A 24,535-nucleotide genomic window follows, 5' to 3' on the forward strand; every position below is an offset into this window, starting at 1 on the left:
CAGGAAACAGGCCCAGGACTGAATCCCAAGGTCATTACCATTTTCAAGGACATGCAAAACTTGTGCACTGCTGCACTTCTCATTGGCACTAATAGATGGTGACACGAGCAAGCAACCACATAACCAAGCAGTTACAATATCAAAGCCACCGTGGTCTCTCACACTACGTGATTGCTACTGGAAGATCCCTTTTAAAATACTGTTAATGTTTAAGAATGCAGTTGTACTGAGTAAATTCTTTTAAGACTCTTGTGAAAGTTAAAGATGAATATGAGATATCAAAAGGAAATCTACAATGATGCAAAAAAGTTCATTTAAGAATGTTAAAGGAAGGATGAGCTTTTCTGTAGTAATTAACATAATAAGAGTTTAATCATTTTTGCGGCCAGAATATAGATAACTAGATATTATGGAAGCTGGTTGGTATAATTACAAGTAAAGGTACAATAGGAAAAAAATTCCAGTGAGCAGTTGTATCATCTTAAATGCTGGTCATGGGAATATGCAGAAAGTGGCATGCAGCGTGCGGGTCGTCTCGGCTTAAGCCAAACTCATAAAATAGTAATCAAAATTGCAATAACAACCTTGTATTTAGCGTACATATATTAAAACACTCAATTGATTTCGAGGGCAGCTAAAGGTCCCTCCTCATTTGAGGTTCGAGGTTCAGACTTGGTGCGTGAACAGGTGCAGTTGCCCCTTGCTCCCTATTTTGACTTTGCTGATTTTTTTGCATTTTAGTCTCATGTGTTACATGTTTGATCAGATAGTCTGGCTCAGTAAAAGTAGGCGGGCAGTGTAACTCTGATTCAAAATCTGGTTAGACCACGTGCAGTGCTGATAACGACCACATGTTTCTGAGACTCCTTAGCCAATGCTTTATTTTTCTTCTTTTCCCCCCTTTCTAGTAATTTCGTTCTCCTGATGAGGAGGGACCTTTAGCTGCCCCCGAAATCGACTGCGTGTTTTAATATATGTACGCTAAATACAAGGTTGTTATTGCGATTTTGATTGTCACATTGGCGCGTTTCTCATCTATTCATGAAATAGTACTTACTTAAGTATTAGGGGCTGATGAGAGCCAATTCTAAGCATTTCTAATGATTTCATTGTGCCAGAATCGACAAATAAAAGTTTTAAGATGTGGCAGTTACCTTCAGACAGTGCTAACAAGCAAGATAACCTACATTTCCCATACAAAATTCCTGATACTTGACATCAAGGTTTAAGGAATGTTCAGCTTCCTGGAGATGTCTAACTGCATTTGGCTGCCTTTAGTCTATCAAGCTTCAGACTTTTCTTCATTTAACTTAGATATGTATGTTACATGAAACAAATTTTTATGGTTTCCTCATATTTTCCTTTCATGATATATGCAAATATGTGTGGAACAGTAGGCTTTTCTGCTCACTAGCATATGTTTACAATACATAATTTTGTTCTATGGAATTTTAATTGACTTTCTGCAGTTAGCATAGGTTTTACATTATTCTTTAACTTTGAACAGCATTGCATGTATTAGGTCTGCTCTGAAGGTATTGAGCCATGTAATAGAAAAAGTTACTATAATAAGTTTAAAATAATCTGTATATTTGGCAGAAAAAGTGCAAGATATTAGAGACGTACATAATCCCCATCCACTTCAAATTAAACACTTTGGGATCTTGCACACTTTTCCCAGTCTTGTTTCCACTCTTCAAAACATCCTAAAATATCATATGTCGGTAGTACTGTGAATAACTATCTCATCATATTGGCCTTAATCTTTTTGATTATTTTTAATCTCTTCCCTTTCAGAGAAGCTTTTTAAGTTTTGGAAACAGGCAAGGGAACAAGCTGCTGGTTGCTGTTTGTTTTGATATTTCACCAAGAAATAAGAGTTATAAATAAGAGTCACCAAGTTAGGAAAGCATATGGTTGTGATGAAGCTGCTAATTATCAGCTGTCCAGAACTGGGCTGTTTTTATTTTATTGTATCTCAAATTTGGCAAAGAATGTTTAGAAAGTAATTATTTAGCCTAGAGGATTGTACACATGTTGGACAATACCTTTCCAATCTGAAAACCCAGTTGACATGATTTTGACTTTGCTACAAACTTTGTGCGCTTTCTTTGGGCATGGTAAAACTGGAGGAGGTTTCTACTGAGTTAACAGAGACTTCATTTTTTTATTGTAGTTAAACATTATTTGCTGGAATATAAAATGATGATTTTCCCCCAAATTTTTAATCTTAAAGAATTGGGGTTTTAAATTTGAATATTAACTCAAGTAGGAAAATTTTTGATGCTTTCAATTTGTGTAGTGCATGAATCCTCATACATGCCTGCCATCCCCACAAATTTCTTCATGTAAAATATAAATAATCCTTCCCAGATAGACACTTAATAGCACTACACACTATGTGTAGTGTATGTGTAAATACCACTGTTAGAATATATACTAATAGATTTTATTGGAATAACTTTTCAAGAAGATACTGTTCTTTGAAAAGTATTATAACCCCTTAAATTATGCTTGAATTTATGTTCTAGAACCATTAGATTATAAAGCAGTATTTGTTCATGTAGATTCACAAAGAAAAATGTTTTCAAAATTTAATCCTCCAGGAGTCATTGAAAACCCATTGGTTGTCTGAAATTTGAAGTTATTATCTACTTGGATAAATATAGTACTTCCATATTTCAACTCTGGTTATGATTTCAACACAGTATTCCTTTTGGTGTGATAACAGTAACCACACCATGTTTGCCACAAAATGTTTCATCGCAAGATCTTCCATCACAATTTCATACACTTTAGTATTTGTAATTCCCAACTTTCTTGTTCTCGGATGATTGCAACCCATATTTGGTCAACTTTTCTTGCATTCTACTTGTTGCTGGTCTTTTAGAATGTGAATCACTTTCAACAGATTTCCAGCCATCTGTAAATTGTATGTACCATGCTCTTATTTATGTTTCTTGCATTGCATTATTTCCAAGAGCTTTCTGAACCATCAGAATATTTTCTGTGCATGCTAGTTTCAGCTTCACACAAAATTTGTTGCTGCTCTATTCATGAAGTCATTGAAAATGCAATAATCATACATTACAAGTACACTTTTATTAGTGTGTAAATCCTGATTTAATTGGCAGTTGAAGTCCTCATTCGTGCAATGCATGCACATTGCAGTCTACTCTTTTCAGGTGTAGATTGTATAATTGCAGGTAGCATATTCTGAGTTTCCAGTAATGCCAAATATTTAAAAAGTTATATCAATATATGGGAGTTATTACATGTATTTACAAATATATTAAAAGCTGGCTGCATTGTTTGCATATTAACTTCGTTAAATGTTGCATAACTTACAAAATATTGAAATGTGCATCATAAAAGCTTAGAATTCACCGATTTTGAAAACTGAATTGGAAATCTTTTTTTTTAAATATTAAAATTAGTTAACTTAGTAAGAATTTTAGAGTCCAATTTTCTTTAAATTTTATCAAGTACAAATTTAGAATCAATTAAAGAACATTTTTCTTCATTTTATAAGTTCGCAAATTCACACTCGTTTAGGAACCAGACCTTTAATATTTCTGCTCAACTTATTATGATTATTAACTATTATGATTTCACAATCCTCTTAACCGATTTCATAATCTTCTGTGCTCATTTTATTCTTTGCTGAGGGGTGTGTTTTAGCTGACTATACTTCTTGATTGAAACAATTTGAGAAATTGCTATTTTTTCCCCTGTAGTATTTATGCAATGCTTGAGCTGCAATTTATATTGAGCAGTACATAATATGCATGGGCAGCTCAGCATACATTTTCATCTCTTATTCAGATGCAGCAATTTTATCTAATTTTTATTGTTTTTGCTATCAACAAACTGATCAAAATCTCGCAGTGGCAGGTTTTGTTTTTTGAAGAAAATTTCAAAATTTATTAGTTAATTTAATATTTTATTACCTTTATTAATGTACCTTTATATAGCTTTGCAGTTATTTTTGTATCGTAATTTAAATGAAAATCTCATTTCTTTTAGATTCTGAAAAGCTTTAAGCATGCTCTAATGTAACAGTGTGATTCTTCATGTCTAAAAATAGATGCTAATAGCAGAATGAAGTTTATCCTATGTCTGAGTGCTTATACTGTCTAATAATCCACTTCAATGCGGGTTAATAATTCTTACCACATAAGATACGGTTCAATAAAGTCATTTCAATAGGTGAACATTTCAAATTCTTGGATAAAAATAAAATTTATTTATTTAATGTAAATTAATATTGTTTGCCTACCTTATGTAAGTATAATACTAAATTATACTTACATAAGGCAAACAATATTCAAAATATAGTAAGGCTGGAATCTAAAATAATAAAAATAACAAATGAATTACATGAATAAATGAAAAACGTGCAAAGAATTTTTAGGTCTGTGCATTCAAATATTAGTCCATTAAGTCTATTTCAAATGTATATAGAGATTGAATGGGTCTCTTTATAATTCCTGTTGGTGTTTGAAGTACACAGGATCTAACTTTTGAATCACGTCTTAAACACAGCTCTTTAATACACCCATACTTCCATAGATGTTTCGGCTACATTTCGTCATGGATCAGCACTACATCAACTTTAAATGATGAGGATTTTGATGGAGTGACTCGATATTCAGAGCGGAGTTCTAACAGGTATTCTTTCCTTCAGCATTTCCAAAAGTGGTTAATGGCTTGCTGTCGATATTTCAATTTTTTGTAAGCATTCTGTTGGATTCAGATCCAGTTATTACAGGCAATCCATGAGGCAATGAAGTTAGTCGTTTTCCTGCTAAAAAATGGGCTGGAATTAAAGGCTCTGGTTCGGAAGGCTGTTCATAGCTATAACACAATGGTCGATAGTTGATAACAGCCTCAATTTCAGTCAATATTGTTTCTGTTTCTTCAAACGTAAAACAAGTCTTTCCAAGGACCCTTTTCTAGTGGTGTCTTCACTGTGCAAATCATCCTTTTCCCAAACCCGTCCCACCAAGAGGCTCTAGGCACAATAAATTTCCATGTTATTTTGTTTTTTGAGAAATAATCTTGAACTTCTTCTTTTAAAATGCTTTTCCAAATTTCTTTCAGTACTGAATCAGCTTTGATAAATGTTTTTGTGTTATTGCTGTAAATTATTTTACAAAGTCCTCTTCATGCAATGAACCTTCGAAGAGCTAGAATAAAAGTGTCAGTGTTCAAATTTGTTACCAATTCTAGATGTACAGCCCTAATTACCACACAAGCAAATAATAAAATGTAAACCTTTTCTGGACCAGATGATGTTTTGATATAAATCGGTCCCACAAAATCCAAGCCTGTTTCAAATAGTGAAGTGTCAATAATCCTATCTCTAGGTAGTGGTGTTATTACTTACTTACCTGGAGTAGCATTAAATATTTTACAAGTTATGCAAGTTTTTAGAAGAGATTTTACGCATCTTTGATTCCTTACTGATACAAATTTGATTCCTTACTGATAGATTTTCCATGTTTTAAATGGTCTATTTCAACGTTAAATGCCAATTCTTGAGTACATTTAATCCAATACAGTTCCACCTTATCTAGTTCTGATGCTGTCAACGGACTGGAGATCCTAGAGTTTCTTTTATTCGTATTATGCCATAAAGCGCTATTCCATGCCGTGATACGATAAACTCTTCTGAGACTGCTAAATTTCTCAACATCTAAAACTGTTTCCATTATTATGGTACAACATAATTGAGTTATTTGAGGTTTTGTCTTTCTTTCAATTAACACATCTTTGCTTAATTCAGTTACTAATTTTGATGGCCATGAATGTTCTTGAAGGGATAACTAAAGTTACCACCAGATGTTACTTCCTATAAGTGTTTTCAGCTTTTCACGTCACGTCACTAAATATCCTGGATTTTCTTTTCCGCTACAATAGTTCCAATTTTCAGGATTGTGTAACGGATTGAATTTCTCTTACTCTGTTGGAAACAAAGGGCTTCCAATTCATGGCAGATCTTTTTATCCAATGAAGTGTTATTGTTGAGTCTGTCCAAAACTTTATCTTTGAATTTTGAAAGTCAAGTGCCATTTTTAAAGTTTTAGACATCTTTGTGGCAATTATGGCGCTCATTAATTCCAATCGAAGCGTAATTCATTTCACAGGAGACACTCTACTTTTTGCCCGAATGAAGCTTGTTTTAATTTCATTATTTTTAGTGAAGTACCTAAAATAGGCTACTGCAACAAATGCCTTAGCACTAGCATCACAGAAAATGTGGATTTGTACCTGATCATTTATCCAATTCATTTTGTGTTGGAAATATTTTCTAGTTATCTCTAATCTCTTAAGATGTTCAGTTTCAGAGCACCAACCCTTCCATTCATTTTCTGAATCTAGGGGTAACTCATCATCCAAGGCCAAACCTCTTTTCCAAATTTCTTGCAATAAGCTTTTAATTCGTAAGGTGAATGGGGATATAAACCTTATGGGATAATAAACTTTTAGCATAGTCTTTAAAACACAACGCTTTGAAGAAGGTTTGGCATTCTCTAAGTCATAGTTGAAAGGTATCAGAATCGGTATTCCATAATATTCCTAAAGCTTTTAAATGGACACCAGATTTTTTTTTGTTCACTGCATAACATATTTTCTTTCCACATTTCTTTTAGTTTCTTAGAATTAAATTTCCATAAATGCATCCCAGCATCTTTAAGAATTTTAGCGCCAGTAGAAGATAAATAGTATGCCTAAAGAAATAGTATTCATCTGAGTTTGAACCAGAAATTAAATCATCAACATACAGGCATGTGTCTAACATTTCATAAACTTTATAATGTTCTTTCGTATATTTCTGAATATGATATTTGATAGTAGCAGCTAAAATGAAGGGGCTACAAGTAACACCGAATAGTATGTGAGTAAATCATAGAATTTTGAATGAGTCAACTGCCATATCATCAAACCACAAAAATTTCAGATAATTTCAACCTTATGGTGTTAAGCCAATTTGGATAAATGCTTTCTCTAGATTCGCAGAGAATGCGACTTCATGTTTTCGAAAATTGATAACAATATCTAAAATGTTTGTGTTTAAATTTGGCTCTGGCCATAAAAAATCATTTAAAGATTTAAACTGATTTTCTTTTGAAGAAGCGTCAAAGACCATCCTTTAGTGGTGGATTCGGCATCCCTCATAACGGGTCTGTGCGGCATGAAATAACCATTCTCAATGTTATTATCTGCACATTCTTCAAGTACCTTATTTCCCTTTTGTTCAGTAATAATATCTTTATATTGTTGGAGAAGATCTTAATATTTTTGCGAGCTTACGATTTAATTCGAAAAAACGATTCTTCGCTATTTTGAAATTGGTCCCTAACCCTTTCTTACTTCTTTCCACAATAATTTTGCTTCATAACTGTTATTAATGAATTTTAAATCGTTTTCAAATTTATTAATTATTTCTTTATCTATTATCGAAAATTCATCGTCACTAATACCAGTTGCTTCAAGGTCTCATAATTTTTTTAAATCTTTCTCTTCTGCATTCGCAACAGCTTATTTGAAAATGGCAGCATTTTTATTTTTTCACTTTTCATCATTATTTATGGAACCACAAAGCGACCATCCAATAAGCTTTCACACACGAAAAGGGATTTTGTAATTTTTTCTACTGTGCCTGGATTATTTATTTGCAAGAGATAATTGACGCTTATCAATAAATGTACTTGAGAGCCACATAACGTATTCCAATTAGACAGCTCGTATTTCTTTAATTTGCTTTCGACATCTGTGTTTAGTCTAGGTGGATAAATCATCGCGGTAGAAATTGTATCTGAACCAATGCCTCACTGCATATATTTCGCTAGGAAATTTTCACATTCTGTAATGTAACCTTGATGACGTCATAAATTTTTTGCTTTGCTTTAAGTGCATCGAAAGAGTATACTAGTAATTTTTACTTTCTTACAACTGGGGGTTTTAAATATATTAATTCTTTCGTAATAAATGTCCGTTGATTACCGCTGTCAAAAAGGCATAAAGCAATTTTTGACTTAAAATCGGATGATATTTTTACGCAACATGTTTGCAATATAACTTCATTAAATAAATCTGAGTTTTTAATCTCACATTGAGAAACGGAAGTTACTATGGTCTTTCATTTTTAGAAACTTCAAGGAGCCTTTCTTTTGGTTTCATGCATATCTTACTACCACATATTTTCATATATCAAGGGTTATATTTTACAATGCTCATTTAGAAATTTACACTTTGCAGCAATATGGAATTTCCTAAAACATACAAAACACCTGCCTTCGTTCTTTAGTTTCTTACATTTCTCGGGAATCGAAAGTGATTCACAGAAATTAGTATCATGTTCTGAACTGGGGGGGGGGGAAGAGTTATTCTTAACACTAGTGGACAAAGCAGATGCTGTAAGAATATTACGTTTAAAATTTTGGTTTCTATATTTTTCTGGTTTATCATGAGATATCTTAACGGAACTATTCAAATGCATCGTAACTTCATGTGATTCTACTTCTTTAGTAAAGGATATTAGTTGTCTGATGTCCCAGTCCAAACCTTTGGCACATTATTCCAAAGCAATATCTGATGGAATCAATTTAAGTAAAATTGGGCATAATAAATGACCATAACTTCCAGATGCAACCTCTAAAGAGTTTAAATTACGAATCTGAATTTCACAGTTGTCATAGAACTCCCTCAAAGCTCTTAAGTTAAAATAATTTTTTACCGGATTCAAATTCAAAAGCTTATTCATATGGGCGTTAATAATGACATTGGTTCTACCAAACAATTCTTTCAAAAGGGCGATAGCAGAACTATAATTTTCATTAGTTAATGAAAATCCAGATACAGCATTAGCTGCACTTCCACCAGAAGTGATTTCAAGTAGCAAAATTTATTAACTGGGGTCAAATGCTCATTACTAGCTATAGCATTTGAGAATTGGCTCCAAAACTGAAGCCATAAGCAAGAATCACCAAAATATTTTTCAATTGTAAGCTTTGGAAGCTTCACAAAATTAGGTCCAGTATTATTACTATGAACACTATTTTCAGTACTTAAAACACTAGAATCATGAGAATCAATTTGAGGGTCAGAGTTCAGATTTTTGTCTAAATACCGAGTAATTCTATTTTCCATTCAATAATTTTTTAATTGTAATCCACAACAACTTCAATTTCGGATTCAATATCATCAAGGGTTAAACCACTTTCGATTTCAGAATTAAGTTGTTTAAGACCATCATACTTTTCAATTAACTGGTCTTTGAGAACAATTAACTGATCAATTTCTTGTTCATGAGTCAATTCTGACATTTTCATTAAAATGGTGTCAATTTTTGTTAACAGTTTTTAGTAGCAGTACGCAAAACTGCACATTTGAATTCTAAATTAATATATATAATAGTTTTTAATAATTCAAGTCGGTTCAAGTTTGGATAATCTTTATCTTATCACTAAAAATTAAATAAATGTTGGTACTCACATAAATAAGGGGGATGAGCCTGCCAATTCTTGTTCAGCTAATCTATTTTCGGATGAGTGCTTTTAAACATAAGTCTGAGATTGTAACCAGTTGGAAAATAAATTTCAAATTATGACCTCAGTTTTGAGATGAGAGCTTATGTCATTGCATGATTCTTTTCCAATAGCGGTAGCATTTTCAACAAGAAAGATTCTCAGGTTGGAAATAGTAAAAAATAATTGTATTTTACACAACTAACCCACAAACCAAGTTTCCTGGCAACTGCTTTAGTTTATTATGGGCATCGAGAACAGTCAAATAATTACCTTACAAAGATTTAGTTCATTTAGTTTTGAGACTACATTTAAAAGATATCCCATTGCACTTAGATATATGTCATCAGCAAGAAATTAAGTAAAATCTTTATTAATTTCTTTTATAATACAGAACTCCTTGTCTTGATTCTTCTTGTCTTCATTGAAGCACTTTGCCTTTTGAAAGCCAGAGAACTCAGGTGGGAATCTCGCAAAACGAATAATCGGGTATGGGGTTTTTGAAGAGTGGGCACCATGTTCAAGTGACCTGGCTCCAATAGACTTTTGCCTTTGGGTGTAGCTCAAACAGGAGGTGTATATGACTCCTCTGGAAACATTTTAGGACCTTCAACGATGCATTACAAATGTTTGTACAGATGTGTCACCCCCTGTGCTATAATGTTTGCGATGTGAAGTTCTAAAAGGAGTCAAAATGTGCATTTCAGCTGACGGGAATAAGTCTGAATATTGAAAATAAAGGTATCTTATGGTAATTAGCTGTTTTTTTTCTTTCTAGGATCGTTTCATCACATCACGGTGTAGGAAATCGCAAACAAACAAATGTGTATTTAAAATGTTCTTTTCTTAACATTCCTGCCCATAAGGTGTCTTTTCTTACTGAATTGATGATGCTCTACAACTTTGTAATTTTTTTCCCTTTCATCTCATACCTTTTTCGGTGGCCTACCAGCGGCCGAGCGGTAAAGTCGGTGAACACTGGTAGTTCGGACCGAGGTTTGAATCCCACGAATGGGGGTGGCTGCGTGGGCGTTTTCGTGGTTTTCTTCATGTGTGTAACATGTATACAAGCCAGTTTCCCTTAGAAAGTCCTCCACGAAGGCATCCCTTCCCTTAGGCAGATAGCCTTAGTGTGCTTTGCCATAATTAAATAAACCAAACCAAAAACCATACCTTTTTGGAGATAGGAATGCTACCTCTGCTATTTTACATCAGTTGGTGCTGTTGAGTGGTCTACCTAGTAGGGCATAGCCACTCTACTGTACCTGAACACCACTTTTTAGGATTATAGCTCCAGCCGATCGGCAGTTAAACGAGTGGTACTGGACTTTTGTAAGCATATATATTATGCCCGCGATATATATATATATATACACAGATTAATTATTGATGCTGCATTTGTGTGTAATTAAAAAAATATGTTCATAATTTTATTTTACATTTCTTTATTTTTTAGGCAAGGAGCTTCATACATGAATACAAGTTCCTAGTTCCTGGATTTGCTGGTGGTTTTCTGTTGGGAGTATCAATGTGCTGAAGTGTTCTTGTTTTGCATTTTTGATTGTGTGCTTGTCTCTACGTTATTGGGTGATAGAAAAGTAGCTGCTCCAAGCATGATATTTTATGTTCACGAAAGTGTCTCTGCTTGAGCAGAGAATAAGTTATTTTTTAAAAGATAAGAAAATTAAAACTTTAGAATAAGTTTGTTTTCTCTCCATCAATGGCTTATAGATTAGATTAACCTTTGGGAAAGAAAGAGACTCTATCCAGTAGGATCCAAAACTTCAGTAAAAAGCAAATTTAAATTTAGAAAATATACGTATATCATATGATATTTATCACATGCTACCTATAAAAGTAGTACCTGCCCTGAGAAAAATTTATTTCTCCCAAAGTTAAGTTTAACTTGGTGTTATAATAATTTTGTTTTGAGTTTGTGTTGAGAATGTGATCAAGCACACACAGAGCTGAAAAACTGAGTAAATGCTATAAAGTAAGAGTAGTGTATCTTTTTATCTCATTTCATCATGAAATACAATTTTTTTTACTTTCTAATTATGTGTGTGTGATAGATTTTTAACATTAGGCCTGAATGCTGTTTACACGGTAGTGCAAAAATATGCTCTTTTACTATTTACATATCTTTTTTTGCCGTCTTGTAATCCTTAACTAGTGTTGCGTCTTCTGGATTAATGAGTTCAAAACATTTTATTTGCGATGGTATATAAATTTAAAATAAAAGCAAGTCAAATGTTTGGGCTTAGATTTTCTTAGCAAACACATGCTTAAAGAGTATGTGTGCTTATTTTGATATTTGATACAAGTTAAAAGAAGTATGATGAGCATCTTTCATTTCCTAATATTTTTGACATTATATATTGTTACATTTTTGTCACCCTTAAATTCATATTTATACTTGCCATGTAATTGTAAAATATGTTGTACAAACAATAAATTAGATTTTTAGAATGTTTTGTGTACTCTTTTATCACTTAAATTTGTTTATTCTGGATTTAGTGTAACTCAGTGTTTTTCAGCTGTTATGTCATGAAGCATTAGAATGCATTGAATGACAGTGGAAGTGTGGATGGCCAACAGGTGGACATGGCTTTTATTAGTTCTAAAATAATTGAATTTTCATGCATTAACGTGTGTTTTTTGCATAGCTGAGTGATAATCTGCCTTAAGCACTTTTTGCTAGTCTGTTAATAACTTCATGGCACTAAATAAAGAGCACATATTAAATATTAAGCTCAATAAACATACTGCTACATGTTACCCCTTCAGTCCGTATGTAATCAGGCAAGATGAAAAGAAAATTTGAACATTTATTACAACTTGAGATGATAATAATTTGTAAAGAAAAACAGCTAAAAATAGCTTATATGGAACAAAAGAGAGAGGAAACACTGACATTCTTTGTATCAGAGGATGATTAATGTGTATTACAAAATTGCTTCCAGAGTACATATTAGTAACACTGAGTATAAATTCAAGAGCAGTAACTAAGCACACATTCAAAATGTCGTGCATTCTTCACAGTCCAGTATTTGTACTGTAGCTAAAGAGTAAGGTGGCTACATGGAAACTTTTTAAATTCTGCTCTTCCTGCACTTAGGTAAGCAAAGAGCTATTATGCCTTTTCAGCAGAAGAAAATGCCTGAGACTGAGACTATTCATGCAAGTCAGGCTAGACAGGTAAAACTATAGGAATAGTGCAGACAATTCAGGATGAAGCTATACTAGATGAAACAGCCTGGACTGTCACCATGGCTGATGACAAGTGCTGCTTTTGTTTTTATTGTTCGGATTATTAATTTTGGATTTTCCAAGACAAACTCTGGTTTATAATCATTTTATGCATGCAGGAAGAAAATGAAAACACTTAATACAGAGTTCGTATGCTCCTTAATAAGCTCACGGTTTTTGGAAATGATTTTTGGCTCTTAATTTTGTTCATCAGTCTGTTCTATATCTTTTGTATGACGACCATTTAGAGTCTGAATTAGCATTTTGGCTGAATATAATTTAAAATTGTGACTTGTAATAGAATCTTCTCAAATTAAAAGAAACACTTTGTCATCCTGGGCTGAAAATTTCTGGATGCCTGATTCATCTAACTTTTCAAATAAGATGTTATCAAGAATAAACACTATCTATCTTCATTGAAAACAAAAATGTCTTAAGACTTCGATTTTGACCTTACGGCCATGCTTCTAAATATGATCTATGGTGAAAACTTAGATCTGCAACGTCAAAACATGAATTTCATAAAGATTAGGCTTCCCCTTACTGTTATCACTTATTAAATAACCCATCTACAGTACCGCTCAATTCAAAAAATTGCATTGTGGATAAAATAACATTTGGATATTAAAATTGATATCAACAGGAAACTCTCCACGAGAGGAATCGAATGATACCAGTATCCAAATGATCCATCTAGCCACTTGTGTGATATTGTCGAAAAACAAGACCAATCTTTGAAATTGTTTGTCTTGATCTTAACAATATTGCGGATAACGTCAAGGTATGTGATTTCGATTCATATTTCAGGGAAATAGTGTATAATAAGCATTATAAATTTAATGGTTCTGTAGAGAAAAATTTTCTGTTTCATTTAATATAAGATTTACCCCTTAAAGTTAAAGTTAATAAAAGTAATTTAAAAATAATTTACAGTAATATTTTAAATTTAATATTGTTAGAATACCATTGTTGATATATTTATTTAGTTGGTACTTTTCCGTTTTGCCAGCGCAGGCGATAAATTCACCAATTAATGGTACAACTGGTGCCAAGCAGAATAGTCTAGCTGGTAACCTTTTACGCCTCATTTTGAAAACAAGTAGCAACCGTTTCTTATCAGATTGATTGCTTCTTTCAATACTGGCGTACAATTACACAGAATTTTTACCAGATAGTTCAATTTTATGCCCTAAGGCCATTCGGGGTAAATAAGTGAATTAGGATGCAATCACTGTTCACCTGAAGGCGAAAATATAGAAAATGCTAAGTTAAGGATTAAATGCATCAATTCTAATGAGAATGTACTAGCGAAGTAAAGGACTGTGGTTTTACATAATTTCTGAGTAAGCTATTCATATGAACTGAAATAATTCTTGCATTTAAACTTGTATTCCAAATTAAGATTTAACTTGAAATTAATGTAGAGAATTAGATTTTTGTAGCGTAGTTTACGTGAGATGAGATCACTTGGGATGAATCGGCGAAACGGGATGTTGAACCATGACAGCGTAGTAAGTTCTTAAATTACTATCCTTTTACAAATTTATTGTCTTTATTTATTAGCTTCTTACAAAATTTTAAACGATATTAAAATGTTTATGCCTTCAAAATAAAAAATTCTTAGAACTAACATTTGTCAACATTTTCTATGTGTATACTGTATGTAGTCGCCAATAAAGTCTGCTTGGCGAGATTTGCGGCGGCGAAACGGAAAAGTATCATTTAGTCTATACTCTATGCATATTTTTAAAATTTAATTGTAAATTTTATATGAAATATAAAAAATAGAAGTGCAGTGCAAAATTTTCTCTTTCTTTTGATAGAAAATTGATTTTAAAATATTTAAAAAACCCCTGGAATTAACTAAATTTTGATATTTTCATCTATATTAATTTTATAGAAAATTATTTTTGATCATGGGCATGCCTTAATTGTACACGTGAAAAATACTGTAAAAAATTGAATTAATTAAATAATTTTAACTAAATATAATTAAATATAGTAGTATAAAAGCACTAGGTTCTTACGGAAAGACCTGTCGGCCCCAAGAGACGGGCTCCAGTTGTGCCAAACCAAAAAAACCCATTTACTAAGTAGAAGAAAAAACATTCTATTCTTATTTTTCTTTCAAATTTATTGTATTATTTATTTACATTTAATTTTTCATTAAAAATTTATATATATTTTTTTTAAGGAGATATACTGTAAAAGCAATTATTTTCGCTAGGTTTTAATTTTCACGAGAAAATAAAAGTATTGTGAAATACTTTTTTTCGCATCAAAAAATAATAAAAAAATTAAAAAATTTTCACTTATCAAATTTCGCTCAAGAATAATAACTGCAGACCTAGACTAGATTAACTTAATTCACTCATTAATAATAACTAACACGTCTAATCAAAGATATACAGATGCAAAATCGAGTTATAATATTAATTCTAACTCGATTTTGTATCAAGATGTTGGAAGAAGACTTTCTGGGGAAAAATCGCGTAGTTTTGCGTCTTTTCTTAGGCAAAAATGGTCGGCGGGATTTTTCGTAAGTACCAACCACTAAACTCGCTACATACCTAAAATTAATGAGCTTAAAAATGCATATTACTATTTTAGTACAAATTGCAACAATGATTTGTTTAATACTTTAGTGAACAACAACTGAAGGTAAAATTTAAAATTTCATTAAATCAATACTACAATACCAATAGACATTAAATTTTTAACTTCTCTAATTAAACTATTAAAATAGAACCAACATCATTGTCCTCTAAGTAAAATTCTGAATCCATAGAGTGATTATACTATAAAATTATATTAACTCAGAAAGGAAATGATAATGAATGTCTCTAATATTAATTCTAACTCGATTTTGTATCTGAAAATCGAAATCCAGCGCCCCCACCTATCTCAAGGAAGCAGTGATGTTCGCTTTGAAATGAAGATCTTGACAAGAATGTATACAAAATTGAGAAAGTTTATGACAAGTGCTTAGAACTTCCTCAAACAAGAAAATGTGGAAAGAGACTTGAAATAAAAACTTTAGTAGACTTCGTCAAAGAAACAGCTATGCAAAGTATCTCAAATACTGTCATTTCACTTTACCAGAATATCATCCATCTACTTCACCATACCAAATTTTTAATGACGACTCAAGTGCTTATGCACCTTCACAACTTTCGGAACCAAAGTAATTCAAAAACACAGCTTCATCCCCTTGTATTATCGCGAAATTGTTGTTTTATGTATCGACAAGTTGTTGTATCATTTATGGTAAGCTGAGTAGTTGAATGTTATGAAAACCCTCTTGTGACGTAATCGTTTGCATTATTCCGGGAAATTTTGAATCATGGGATGTTTTGCAAGGGCTTTTGTGGTGTGTGTTGCTTAGAAGTACATTGCTTGTTTCATTGTTTAGACGGTACAATGGCTGAATGTAGTAGGATGTATTTGAAGTTTCTGTGCGATTTGGAAAGAAAGGGGAAAAGTGCATTAATTGATTGATGTGCAAATGAAGGTTTACTTAGTAGCCGTTTTCCGGGCAGTCCGGAACTACGTTTTTGACTCTTATTTTTGTGAATTAATGGGGCGACGCCGATATACGGATTGTAGTTCAGATAAGTTTAGGAAGTTTTTGGATGCTGTTAAGGAATTTTTTGTGCCACAGAATGAAGACGAACGAATTTCTAAATAAGGTTAGTGGATATTTCCTTTGTGTAGTACTAAAATACATAGCAGGTTTTTCCTTTTTTTTATCTTATTTTATTGTTTGGTTAAAAATGTAGTTTATTGAGATTATGTATTTTTTGCTTGCCTCTACTGCAGAACTGGGTGCTCTTTTGACTTTTTAAGTGAAAATGTATCGATGTGTACGTGGACAAACTCAATGGAGTGCGTAAGGCATAGTTTGTGCAATTCTCTGATGTTTTTTTAAGTGAAAATAGGTCGATGCATGGATACCAAGTTTGTGTAATTCTTTGTCTTGTAATTTTGTCTTTGTGTAACGGCGATTTAGCCTAGTTTGTGCAATTCTCTGATGTTTTTTAAATGAGAATGGGTTGATGTGTACATGGATAAAGTCAAGGAAGTGCAGCATGCCATTTTTGTGCAATTCTGGGATATTTTTTTAAGTGAAAATAGGTCGATGTGTACATGGATACAGAGTTTGTGCAATTCTTTTGTCTTATTATTTTCGCTTTGTGTAGCGGCGATTTTTGTCCGAAAAATCGCCGCTACACAAAGTCACAATAACAAGTCAGAGAATTGCACAAACTCGGTATCCATGAGTCAAAATAACAAGTCAAAGAATTGCACAAACTTGGTATCCATGTACCGCCAAAAATCGCGAAGTTTCGCCAAGGGGTACCCTAAAATATACTTTTACCCAAATCAAAATATGCAAGAATATAGACCAATTAACTTTACATCATGCAGCCAATAGTGCTTACTTGATGGCTTCGTCGCCAAACAGTGGCACCAACGAACATATTTTAGTAAACAAATCCTATGCAGATGCGGTAAAAAATGAACCGATTTTCAAGAGCGTAAACATTTGCCTACTCAACTTATTCTCCCAAAAGAAGAAATGATGATTGACCAGGTCCACAAACAACTTAAAAAAGTATAATCCTATTTCAAATCTAAGGGTAAGGCCCACCAACGGCCGAGCGGTAAAAGCCACTGAACACTGATAGTTCGGTCCGGGGTTCGAGTCCTGGCAAACGGGCTGGCGTTTGCCAGGACTGCATTGACGTTTTCGTGGTTTTCTCCATTTATAACGTGGATACAAGTCAGTTTCCCTTAAAAATGGGGCATAACCCCATTTCTGTGTCGTGCGTAAGCACGTAATAAGTAGGAAAAAAAAAAATCTAGGCGTAAAAACTACTAAAATTAGAAACACGTAAAAAGGTGGATTAGCAGTTTCATGCTCAAATAAAGAAATATACACGATTAACTCAATTTTAGAAAATAATGATAAATTAAACAGCCACATTACATTAAAAACGTCAACGAAAAGAACTTCTAAATGAATTTATAATCTAGCAATGAATGCTTGTAGAAACCACAGTGGTATCTACAGGATCCTCGTTGTCCATATCACATTAAGTATTCACTTGAAGTCTTAACCAGCCATAATACACACTAAAATTAATCTTTATTTCATGACCAAATATGCGTACTATCCCTCGACTGGTGGTCTCTGTTCCAACGACTTCTTATTTCGTTGCTCTGTTCTCCCTCGCGCTTCTCCAAAAACTTCTCCTTAGGGTTGTCGTATTTATCGGCAGTCACGCAGGTGCAAAGCGCGCTCCTTATTACTATCGCCGCAGAATGTCCTCCTAGTTCTTATGATGGCAACTCAAAGGAGTGACATCAGATTATGAAATATTTCAGAGGCTCCGTGCTGTCGAGTTTTTCCCCTTAATAACAAAATTCGTATATAAAACTTGAAGAGATCAAAATTGGATTCAACATGACGAGATAATAATGCATACATAAAAAAGAAATATTAATAAATACGTGAAAAAGCAAATTAAAAAAATTAAATTGTAATGTAACAAGCAAGTTTCTTTGGGAAGTGGACATGCCTTCTCGATCTTGTGACTTAGTTGAGTTGGTTAGATCAGATTTACTCTGTTGAACTGTCTTTATAAGTCCCCTTCTGGTTTCAATTCAGGCAAATCAAAGTCCGAAAGCAAATAGGCTGGTTTTACACGGTTTTTAGACTCAGTAGATATAAGGCCGTTTATTTTAATTGTGAAGTTTTGTCCGTTCTGGTAAGGATTCTGTGCGGACCTGATTGTGTCTGGCAGAGCGGTGGCTTTACTCGATTGATACGTAAATATACTTGTATACACGATTGAAAGTTAGAATTTGCTTATCTTGACAATGTGCAGATGTCGCTATTCCGTTTAGTTGTTGCATTCTATGTCGGAGATTAGTGATGAATTGAGTGTCACATGGAGATATCTTAGATGGTTTTATCATATCACTAGGCAGCCTAAGAGTTTTGTCGTACACCAGTTCGGTTAAGATCTTTTATTCCTTTTACCCTGATGGTTTTATCATATCACTAGGCAGCCTAAGAGTTTTGTCGTACACCAGTTCGGTTAAGATATTTTATTCCTTTTACCCTGATTTTATGCAATTACTATTTAACAAATGTTTTAAAGTTGGCCAGATCGGCATTACCAAAAACGTTTATAGAATTTCGAGGTTCTGTGAAAACTTCCGTAGAAAAATATCCAATGTTTCTAGTCGTTTGATTAACATCGATTCTCCAGGTGGAGTGAATGTTCTTGTTGATGAATTCCTAAAAGTATTGAAGACCGGAGTTGAGACAAAACTGAAGTCTAAACCGAGCCGAAGAAGTGATTATAGGTGGTGGACTTCTGGACTCACCAGACTTCGTAGAAGAGTCAGAGCCTTGAGAAAGCGCTCTCAGGTTTGTGGCATTACTGATAATGAAAAAGGTCTAAGGAAAACGGATTATAAAGAAGAATTAGCCTTTTATAAAAAGGCATTTCGCAAAGCCAGATTTGACGCCAAGAATAAGGCCTTTTTGAATAATGAAGTTTACTATGATGGATTTTTTAAATGTGCAACTGGTAAGAGTAATATTAGAAATATGAATAAGAATGAGAAGGAATATAAAGTTGATAAAGACGAATTTAATAGGAACATTTTGGAGAAAATTTTCGACCTTGGTCATGAAGAAGACTTCTTAAATATATATAGAAGATTGGAGGACATTACGTATTTTGAACCAGAAATTACGAAAGAAGAAGTGTGCTGGGCAATAAATGGCTTGCGCAATAGGAGCGCGCCGGGTCCCGACCGTATACATCCTATTTTTATTAAGATCTTTTATTCCTTTTACCCTGATTTTATGCAATTACTATTTAACAAATGTTTTAAAGTTGGTTTATTTCCAGACTCTTGGAAGTCCGGAAAGATGATTTTAATACCAAAGCCGAATGGCAAGAAAAGACCAATTGTTTTACTTGATTTTTTTGGTAAGATTTTAGACAAAATTTTATGTAACCGACTTTTATACTGGATTTTAAATAAGGGGATTTTACATGATAGACAGTTCGGCTTTGTACCGGGTCGTAATACTGATATGGCTCTGAATCGTGTGGTGAGTTTTGTCTCTAAATTTAAGCAGCAAAAACATGTCGTTATTCTCTCACTGGATGTTGCATCAGCTTTTGACTCTTTATTAGTTGGTCTTCTCTGCTACATTATATGATTGACTTGGAACTACCTTTGGACATCGTGCGGTGTTGCGCTTCTTATTTCACCAACAGGTATGTCCTCTATAACGAGTTCTTTGATGACAATGACTGTGCTACACTACAGATTTTTAAAGGTTGCCTGCAGGGCTCTTGTAGTACACCCCTGTTCTGGAACCTCATAATGAACAAACTTTTAAATCTTGATTTTGATGAAGAAGACATAGAATTGGTTGCTTATGCTGACGATATATTAATTCTTTTAAAGGAAGTTTCTCTAGAGAAATTGGAGGCACTCTTTGATCGTATCACTCCTTATTTTGACAAGTGGAAGACAGAAGAGAATTTAACCTTCTGTATGAATAAAACGAACGCCCTGTTTTTTCCTAAGTGTGGACGTAAATATACTCCACAGCTAAGATACAATGGATGTCGTATTAAATTTGTTCAGTCTTTAAAATATTTGGGCGTTATTTTCGACTCTGGTCTTACTTTCTCTGAACATTTCAAAGTTATACAAAGAACTGATAATATTCTCCTATTTTATAAACGTTATTTTACAACCAGTGTTCTCTCTTGCAAATACAGAATTATTTTAGACATATATAAAAACGTCCTTATTCCTATCGTTATTTACGGCATAGGTGCCTGGGGTTCCAGGGTTGGGGGAACTTCAGAGGATTAGATTGAAATTGAATACCATACAGAGGACCTGGTGCCTGTTGCTTACTAGGTGCTTCAGGACGGTCTCCTCCAAGGTATTATGTGTTCTGGCTGGCACACCGCCTCTCTCAATTTTATTTCAAATGTACTTCGATAGATTTCTTTTAAGATCCGGAAATTTGGATTTTAAGATCTTTGGCAACGAGTTATTAACCAGAAATGCCTATGATAAATTTAACAGGCTGCTCTTTCATCCCGCCAAAAATGTTATGTGTACTTTTGACAAAATTCTACCTAAAAACAATATGTATGAAATTTATACGGACGGTTCTGGCATAGATAATAATATTGGAGCTCCATTTGTTGTGTTTTATTATGGAGTAGAAATTGACCATTTTATGTATAAGTTAAACAAATATAATTCTGTCTTCCAGGCTGAGAGCTGTGCTCTCGAACAAGCCCTTTCATATGTATATCATAATTTGCCTCCAAGATCTGTTATTGATATCTATAGCGACTGTTTATCTTTATTACAGAATTTACAAAATCCAATTGTATCCAATTTTACTTTATATAATATTAAATCTTTATATAAAAATATTTTATGTTTTAGCTCTTTAAAATTACACTGGGTTAAAGCCCATGTGGGGTTTGATGGTAACGAGAGAGCGGATGCGCTCGCTAGACACGCCGCCAGATTTGAAGATAGTCCTTACATTGAAATTTCAGGTTCTAGAAGATATGCTGATAGGATCATCCTGGAAACCTATATTGAAGAATGGAAGAACGACTGGAATACCTCGGAGAAAAACAAGGGCTTTCTAAAATATATCGACATTAAGAAAAAGATTTTCATCTTTTTCTTAATCATCGAAAAACAACATCGACCTTAATCAAATCCTCACTTGCCACGGTCGTTTTCCTGAATATTTGTATTGTTTTAATGTGCAAAACGCCTGTGTTTGTCCAGAGTGTGGGGTCACTGGCGATGCGAATCACTTTGTATTTGACTGTGTAATATTTGAGTCCTTAAGAGACAGATTTAATATTTCCAGGAATACTGTTCCTGACTTTGGAAAATTACAATCTTATGCAGAGGCCGTCCTGAGGTATATTAACACCAATAGAACCAAATGTGGAGTTTTAATATAACATTTATACATCTATGATTTTATTTTCTGAATTTTAGCATTTCTATTTGTGTTGTGAGTTTTACCTTGATGTTTTAATTTTATGCTGATTTTATTTATATTGTATATATAGGTGTTTTTAATGATTTTATTGCTTGGAACTTGCCGAAGGATATTCGGCTTTTGAAGTTTTTAGCATTCTATTGTATATAATGTATATGTTGTTTTTATTCTAACTGTTATTAGATTGTATTTGGGTTTTATGTGTATATTTTCTTGTTCCCGAGAGAGGAACATTTCTTGTTCCCCATACAAGCTGTATTTAAAATTATTATTACTATCTTTCTTATTTTGTAATTTACTATTGATTCTGAAATATCGAAAGAAAAAATTTGTGTTTGATTTCTTTGAGTTATTTACTGTTTTTAAACGCAGTTACCACATTTGTAATATTGATTCAGAACCTTGGTGATTTAAATAATTAATGTTAAATTATTAATCTCTACAGCTCATGGATGTGCACAACTAATGTTTTTGTTAGCTTTGAACACCTTTCATTTATACAGAACCGTTGGATAGTATTTTTGTAATCTTTTTGAAACTTGAATTTTTATTTTACATTCTGTCAATTGCAAAATTTTAAAAATTTTGTTAAAAGTTTTGTAAAAATATCTGTCAATTGAAAAAATAATTTAAATTATAAAACTGATATTGATAAAAATAAAAATAATCCTGTCAATTGTAAATATAAAATCACTGAGAACTAGCGTCTCAGTGATTAAATCGGCATTGGTCCTTCCAATGGTATTGATAGTTTAGTTGATATGGTGTAGAAGCTCCTATTTATTAAAAACTAAGAATTCCAACGTTTGGTTCTGATTTTGCCCTTCCGGACGTTTCAGAGTACTTGTGTTTGAATATTTGTTTCATTTTGTCTTGTGTAGTCTTGTGTAAATGTTTGTTTGTCTGGCTGTATAATTGAGTCTTTCTCCTTTTTGCTCTTTCTCTTATATTACTTTCTATTAATCATGTTTTTGCAGTTTTCTTTTCTTTTCTTTCAATTTATTCCTTTTCTTTCTCTCCTCGGTAAAATTGTTTATCAGCTTTGCGACCATTGGTATTCTTTTACTTATTTTTGTTTATTTTAGTTTTTCTACTAACCCTTTTCTGTTGCCCGGACCCTCTTAGCTCCTCGGCGTGTCTTCTTAAAAGTTTTAAAATTGTATTTATACCCATCTTTGTGAGCCCGGTCAGGCCGTTGGAGGCCGTCGTTTGTGGTTTGAAGGAGGAGATACCATTGAGCCATAAGACAGTTGTGTCAGGTGGGCGGTACTCTTCCATAGTTCTTACCAGTTCGGCACAGGATATCTGCAGATCCTCCTTTGCTGCCCGAATACCATGCAGTACAACTAGAATTGTTTCAGTCCAGTTATTTGTAAAGGAACTAGCACTTCAAACCGAAGCTAAATTTTTGGGAAAAGTGAACGGCGAACTTCTGAAAGTTTTACCACGCACTGCTGATAACCATAGACTCCTGACATCTCTTTTCCTAGAAAAAAAAGTAGAGCACTACGTCATCAACGCAAATTATGCACGACCAATCAAAGTGGTTCTCAGAGGTCTCTAACCACAAAAACGGAGGATATAGCCACTGCCTTGTCTGCCAAGGGGTTCGGAATAAGTAAAGTTCCACAACTGACCAGAAGAAGAACCAAAGCTCCCATGCCTTTATTTTTAGTACAGGTGATCAAAAATGAAAAAGCGGAGGAGATATACAATATTACAGACCTTCTTCTATTTGCTGTCACTGTCGAAAAATATATCTCAAAGAATCAGGTGTCACTGTGCTATAACTGCCAAAAGTGGCACCATTCTTCTGAAAACTGCCATTTCACTCTACGTTGTGTCAAATGCTCGCTGGAACACAAAACCATGGACTGCCCGACCAAAGGAAGGATTCAAAAATCATGTAGCCTCATATCTTGGATGTGAAAAATTCCCGCGAAATAGACCCAACCAACAAAAAAGGATAGTCTGATTAAAAAAGGCATCTCTTTCGCTGATATGGCTAAAAACCAGAATAATATGTTTAACGGAAATGCTAACTTGAATACCTCAAAATCGGCTACTGCTGCACAAAATATGCCCACAAAGGCAACAGAAAATATTAAACTAAGTGACTTAAGCAATGCTTTAAAAAATTTGAACATGTCACAAGGTGATAACTTTAATCCTAAGTCAAATGAAAATGCCATGTCAAATAATCAGGATAAGCCACAAGCCTCTGAATTTCTTAATTTTATGAAAAATATATCTGAATTCAATAATATTTTAGGAATCAATAATATTAGATTAATGAATAATATCATTAAGAATTATTTGCCAAAACTGAAAACTTTGTCTCATCCTGTTGATAAACTGTTTATGTTTTACGAAATTGTTAATGAAATAAATAATCATGTATCAGAGCAACTGTAATATGCCTCTCACTCTTATCACTTGGAACGCAAATGGATTGCTCTAAAAAGCCTACGAGCTTAAAGAGTTTTTACATGAAGTTTTCCCTGATATCTTACTCCTACAAGAACACGTGCTTGGCCCCCCAGAATTATTTCAGAGATTGCAACTATGAAACTCTTCGATGGGACAGACCCACGGAAGGAAGATACGCTCCAAGAGGAAACGCACGAGGAGGTCTGCTTATCTTAATTAAGCGCTCCATCCCTCATTA

At 33.5% G+C, this 24,535-nt stretch overlaps 1 protein-coding gene across 2 annotated transcripts in view; it reads left to right on the forward strand.

The window, feature by feature from the left end:
• LOC118182080 (FUN14 domain-containing protein 1) overlaps positions 1-12,002 on the forward strand; it is a 44,371-nt gene extending 32,369 nt beyond the window's left edge. For both annotated transcript variants that reach the window (XM_035351360.2, XM_085808678.1), the window contains exon 5: positions 10,990-12,002. In XM_035351360.2, coding sequence (XP_035207251.2) covers positions 10,990-11,070 — 81 coding nt within the window. In that variant the 3' untranslated portion in view covers positions 11,071-12,002. The remainder of the gene's footprint in view (positions 1-10,989) is intronic.
• The last annotated feature ends 12,533 nt before the right edge of the window (positions 12,003-24,535 follow it).

Source organism: Stegodyphus dumicola, chromosome X1, assembly GCF_044657685.1.
Source record: "Stegodyphus dumicola isolate Sdum_Otavi_A_Nest chromosome X1, ASM4465768v1".
Classification (NCBI taxonomy): domain Eukaryota; kingdom Metazoa; phylum Arthropoda; class Arachnida; order Araneae; family Eresidae; genus Stegodyphus; species Stegodyphus dumicola.